Source organism: Musa acuminata, chromosome BXJ2-9 (genome assembly GCF_036884655.1).
Source record: "Musa acuminata AAA Group cultivar baxijiao chromosome BXJ2-9, Cavendish_Baxijiao_AAA, whole genome shotgun sequence".
NCBI lineage: Eukaryota > Viridiplantae > Streptophyta > Magnoliopsida > Zingiberales > Musaceae > Musa > Musa acuminata.
The window spans coordinates 3,253,467-3,259,735 of NC_088346.1; the positions used below are offsets into that span (position 1 = coordinate 3,253,467).

General features: G+C 45.3%; 1 protein-coding gene across 1 annotated transcript; it reads left to right on the plus strand.

The window, feature by feature from the left end:
- The first annotated feature begins 362 nt into the window (after window positions 1–362).
- LOC135622536 (phospholipid-transporting ATPase 1-like) lies at window positions 363–5,734 on the plus strand. Its single transcript, XM_065124461.1, has 7 exons — window positions 363–2,007; window positions 2,076–2,385; window positions 3,082–3,784; window positions 3,858–3,981; window positions 4,053–4,272; window positions 4,705–5,163; window positions 5,337–5,734. Exons 1-7 carry the CDS (start codon window positions 609–611, stop codon window positions 5,560–5,562), a joined length of 3,441 nt encoding a protein of 1,146 aa, XP_064980533.1. The 5' UTR covers window positions 363–608; the 3' UTR covers window positions 5,563–5,734.
- The last annotated feature ends 535 nt before the right edge of the window (window positions 5,735–6,269 follow it).

The window sequence follows — 6,269 nt, forward strand, 5'->3', positions numbered from 1 at the left end:
GATGTCGTGACTTTCGTCGTGGGATCCAATCACTCGGCTCGTGCTTGTGCCACCCGTTCTTACTTTCGCCCGGAAGTTAACCTGTCTTCGGATTGGACACAAGCATCGAGTCCACGCGGGCCCCATCGTAAAGACATGTCTTTCCAACCACGGCGCGGATAAGATTGTGGGTTGCCATGTACTAAACAGTCGATAAAATAACTGCCCTCCTCGTCGTGTCGAAATCCATTCGCGTCCCACGCACACCTCCCCGAAACCTTCTCCCCCCGCACAACAGCGCAGCGCAGCACAGTCGCCGACATCACTCGAGTGGGTCCCACGCTGCAGGTGATATCCTCGCCATCGGGTTACCAGACGATGTGAGCTCTTTCTCTCTCTCTCTCTCTCTCTGCTCCGTGACAGCGCCGCGTTGCAGCACCGTTCATCCTTTCTTAGTTTCCGCGTCGTTCCTCGAAACCGGTCACGTCTTTGACTGCCACCACCGGACATCGGCCATCTGAACGCGAGACCAGTGACACTAATAAAAGAATTCCAGTCCTCGGCAACTGGAACCTTCGCCTTCGGCTTCGCCTTCGCCTCCGCGTCCGCCCAGCCCCTTCTCTACTTCTATGCAAGGCTGCTGTTCCTCCTCCTCCAAGCTCTCCCTCCCTCTCCTCCCCCCCATGGCTTCCACCACCACCGCCGCCGACCCCCAGGATGCCCGCCTGATCTTTGTCGGCGACCCGGATCGGTCGGCGTCCCCCGGATCCGGCGTCGGCGCCAGCAATGCCATCCGCACCACCAAGTACTCGCTGCTCACCTTCGTCCCCCGCAACCTGTTCGAGCAGTTCCGCCGCGTCGCCTACATCTACTTCCTGGCGCTAGCACTCCTCAACCAGATCCCCCAGCTCACCGTCTTCGGCCGCCAGACCGCATTCGTCCCTCTCGGCACCGTTCTTGTCCTCACCGCCATCAAGGACGCCTACGAGGACTACCAACGCCACCGCTCCGACATCGCTGAGAACAACCGGCTCGCCGCCATCCTCCCCCTTCACCGACCACAGGCCACCGCCACCGTCAAGAAGAAGTGGAAGGAGGTCCGCGTCGGGGAGCTCGTCCGCGTCGAGGCCAACGAGACTCTCCCCTGCGACATGGTCCTCCTCGGGACCAGCGACCCCACCGGCGCCGCCTACGTCCAGACAATCAACCTCGACGGCGAGTCCAACCTCAAGACCCGGTACGCCAAGGTCCAGACCGCCACCCTCGACCCCGAGGCCCTGGCCGGCGCCATCCTCCGCTGCGAGCCACCCGACCTCAACATCTACGGGTTCCAGGCCACCATCGAGCTCGGCGACGGCCCCAGGATCCCGCTCGGGCCCACCAACATCGTCCTCCGCGGCTGCGAGATCAAGAACACCTCGTGGGTCGTCGGCGTCGCGGTCTACATCGGGATGGAGACCAAGGTGATGCTCAACAGCTCGGGCGCCCCCTCCAAGCGCAGCCGGCTGGAGACGCGGATGAACCGTGAAATCATCGTGCTCGCCGTCATAATGATCGTCCTTTGCTCCGTCATCGCCATCTGCACCGTGACCTGGCTTCACAGGAACAGGGATACGCTCGACACGTTGCCGTTCTACCGGAAGATGGACTACTCCAAGGTTCCGCCCAGGGTCTACCTGTACAATGGATTGGGGCTGGAGATGCTATTCGCGTTCCTCAAGTCCATTTTCAGCTTCCAGAACTTCATCCCCATCTCGCTCTACATATCCATGGAGATGTCGAGGGTGATGCAGTCATTCATGATGACCCGGGACAAGAGCATGTGCCATGAGGCGACCGGCAACAAGCTGCAGTGCAGGGCGTTGAACATAAACGAGGATTTAGGGCAGATCAAGTATGTGTTCTCGGATAAGACCGGCACGCTCACGGAGAACAAGATGGTCTTCCAGTGTGCCAGTATTAACGGGGTCGATTACAATGACGGAGTGCCTCTGTCACCGGGCGAGATCGCTCCTCATCCCGCCATTGGTAAGCTCTACATGTTCTTGGTCAATGAACTGGAACTGTTTGATGAATTGCTTCTATCATGTTGCTAGGTGTTGGTGGTGAAGTATTGAGGCCAAAAGTCATCGTCGACACCGATCGCAATCTCCTGAGACTGTTGGAAACAGGGAGGGATACAGAGGCAGGACTTCATGCTCTTGATTTCTTCCTTGCATTGGCTACTTGCAACACCATCGTGCCTCAGGTAGTGGACACATCTGACCCGGGAGTGAAGTCGATTGACTATCAGGGCGAGTCGCCCGACGAGCAGGCCCTGGTGTATGCTGCTGCAGCATATGGTTTTGTGCTAATCGAAAAAACATCTGGGCATATCACCATTGATGTTCTTGGGGAGAGACAAAGGTACTCGCCTAAATTCTGGTCATGGTAGTTCTGAATTCTTGATACTATATAAATTGCTTGATGTTTACTCTTAATCTGGATAACACCAGATTTCTATCAATCAGGAGAGTTAAGACATGTTGCAGGGCATTTAGATCATAACTAGGTTTCGTTGATCCTTGTGAATCCTTGAAATTAAGGTGGTCTTCCAAGGAATCCAAACTCTCGAATGTATCATAAAATCCTATTTCCAAATCATCACTAGTATGGAGTAGATTAATTCATAAGAAAATTACCATCATGCTGTCTCCATGTTCTTCATTCTTTTCAGGTAGGAGTTGCCTTTGTTGCCTTCAATAATTTCTATTTTGAAATTTGATTTTCTTAGCTTCTGACAGATATTGCTTTATTACTCTTGAATATTGTAATGAAGCCTGTTTCATTATAGCGAAAATAAAGATAGTAAATAGAAAGCTCAAAGAATTCTACACAATGTGATTCTTGCCAGAAAGATGATTTCTATCTCGAAAGGCTATCTCACTAGTTCATGTGGTTGATTTGTTTTTATCTGCAAATGTGGCTCATTTGTTTCACAAATGGCAATTGACCAAATGATTTGCTGCACCAGATGTTTTTATCCGTACAATTCGGTTCCGTTCTACCATCTCTTTGCAGAAGCCTTAATTTTCTTGGATCCTGTTATTGTTGTTCATGTAGGTTTGAGGTTCTGGGCCTTCATGAGTTTGACAGTGACCGAAAGAGAATGTCAGCGGTAATTTGCTGTCCTGACAAGTCTATAAAATTATTTGTTAAAGGTGCAGACAGTGCAATGTTCAGCATTCTTGATAAATCCTTCGATTCAGAGATAATACAGGCGACTGAGATGCATCTTCATGCCTACTCTTCCTTGGGGTTAAGGACTTTGGTAATTGGCATGCGGGATTTAAGTGGCACAGAGTTTGAAAACTGGAAGCTTTCTTATGATAAAGCAAGCACATCATTAGCTGGAAGGGCAGACCTTCTCCGGGATGTCGCAATCAAGGTAGAGTCCGATATCCGGATCTTGGGAGCCACTGGAATTGAAGATAAACTGCAGCAAGGTGTGCCTGAGGCCATAGAATCTCTGAGAGAGGCTGGAATCAAGGTCTGGGTTCTAACAGGGGACAAACAGGAAACTGCTATATCTATCGGCTATTCATGCAAGCTTCTATCAGACGATATGACCAAGATCATAATCAACAGCCATTCCAAGGAGTCCTGTAAACAGAGTCTTGAAGATGCCACTTCCAATTGCAACCAACTGACAAAGTTGAGAACACGGACCGATGAAGGTGGCAATGATTCTGCTAGAGTTCTTGTGGCCTTAATTATCGATGGCCCTACTTTATTTCACATTCTTGAAACTGAATTAGAAGATGAGGTAATTGCTAAATAGGTTATTGCCTTTGCTGGTTCTGCTTACTTACTGATGCTATCTAATCTTGGTGAGGCAGCTGTACAGGTTAGCCACTTCGTGCGATGTGGTTTTGTGTTGCCGAGTGGCTCCACTGCAGAAGGCTGGTATAGTCGCGCTTATGAAGAAGAGAACAAACGACATGACACTTTCTATTGGTGATGGTAAGAATCCTCTGTTGCATTGTTTCTATTGGTGATGTTACTTGTTACATGATCTTTTCCTCATCGACCAGGTGCTAATGATGTATCAATGATTCAAATGGCTGATGTTGGCGTTGGCATCAGTGGTCAGGAGGGCCGACAAGCAGTAATGGCATCGGATTTTGCCATGGGGCAGTTCAGGTTTTTGGTTCCTCTTCTACTGGTTCATGGTCACTGGAATTACCAGAGGATAGGTTACATGATCCTCTACAACTTTTACAGGAATGCCGTGTTTGTATTCATGATTTACTGGTAAGCATCAGAAGTAATACTCAAATTGGTCAGCTTTTTTCCGTTTATCATGCGCAGAAATCTCTCACTGCAATTGTTGCCTTTTCTACTTAAGATATCCTATTTGAGTATCAACTTTTTTGTATCTTAGTTACAAGGTTTTGGATAATCTTTCTAAGTAGTACTTGTGATGTCTTTGAATTTATGAAATCACACTTTGTTTTAACTTGAATAGGTAATCAGGCAAAACTATTTAATAAAAAAGAGAATCCTTTACAATAAATGGATTAGATTTAAGTCTCATGATTACATTTAATTTTTTGATAATACTCCTGTTTTTTGTATGAGTGTATGTGTATAGGTTTCAACATTTTGAGATTCTTTTGAAACGGTGGACACCATTGATTTGTTGGAAAAATACATTCACTTAACCTAAATTGCTGTTAACTGCAGGTACACATTTTTCTCAGCAGTCAGCTTGATGAATCCTATCAACGAGATCAGTGGGTTGCTATTTTCAGCTGTTTATACTGCACTTCCGACCGTAATGGTTGGAATATATGACCAGGATTTGAGTCGAAGAACACTGCTTGCGTACCCAGAACTCTACGGACCAGGGCTTCGAGATGAACATTATAACCTGAAGCTGTTTATTCTGATCATGATGGATTCAATTTGGCAGAGTCTTGTCATTGTCTTTGTTCCCTTTTATTTCTATTCAGAGAGTTCATTGGATGAAGCCAGCTTAGGAGATATATGGATCATTTCAGTGGTTCTGTTGGTCAACATACACTTGGCTATGGATGTGTTCAGGTGGAACTGGATTCTAATTGTGACCTTTTCGGGTGTCACATCCATAGCAATGGGCTGTATTATCGCGATAGATGCATCGCCTTCAGCACCTGGTTACTGGTAATTTCTTGCAACACTTTCCTTCAGTATCACATTTTCATGTAATCCTCAGTGTCAATTCCGATACCATTCTTGAAGTCATTCAGTGATTGCATACCATACATACATACATACATACATACATACATACATACATACATACATAATCTAATATATATTTTTTCATATGCCAGGGCAATCAATAATCTAATGGCTACCGAATTATTCTGGCTCTGCTTACTTTGTGTCGTGGTGTTTGCATTGCTTCCGCGAATTGTGGTTAAGGTGTTTGCAGCATACATATGGCCCGACGATATCCAAATTGCAAGGGAAATTGAGAAGTTTGCGAAGCAAAACAATGACAGTGCTTTGGAAGCTCCATTGCAGACCTCTACAGATCCTCAGCAGGAGAATACCTAATCTTGTTTTTTCTTTTTTTGGTTCTAATTTCTTGTTTACTTTGTACATTGGCAGATTATTTAGCTGTTAGATTCTTACTGAACTTTGTTTGCTTTTTCATTAGGGTGATCGCATCCCTCTATTTCATGTACTAAACAAAATTTTGGATTAGTTTCATTCTGCTGCTACTCGAGGTTTGGAGCGTTTCTTGTTGCAAGGATTGTCCATTTAGTGTAGTAACTAAACCAAATTTAGTGTTCTTACCATTTATAACTGGATGAGCTGTAAATCCATAATTATTTCTATGATTCTCTCAAACATAAATTAATCTTCTATGGCTCTTCATCACTTTATATAAGGTTCCAAGTATGCTATCAGATGATTAACCTTCTTAACACTTTGCTAATTTTCGACATAATTTTGTAGGAATTGAAGAGATGATTTTGACGCTTTATCTGATTCTACCAATGATATTCTGGAACAAAAAAAGATTATGATCGGATGTAAATCATTCTTAAATTAAACGATTAAAATCTGCTAATAGAACATTTCCTGATATTGATTCTAGAAATCCTGATTACTTGATGTCATTTTCAGGAGAAGTAAAATATTGATAGTAAAATTATATAAATATGTCGTTTTGTAAGTTGAGTATATTTAGCTGTAACAAAAGATTGTAAAGAATTTTAATAGATGAAAAAGAGTTATGACTCGAACAAGAGAAGTTT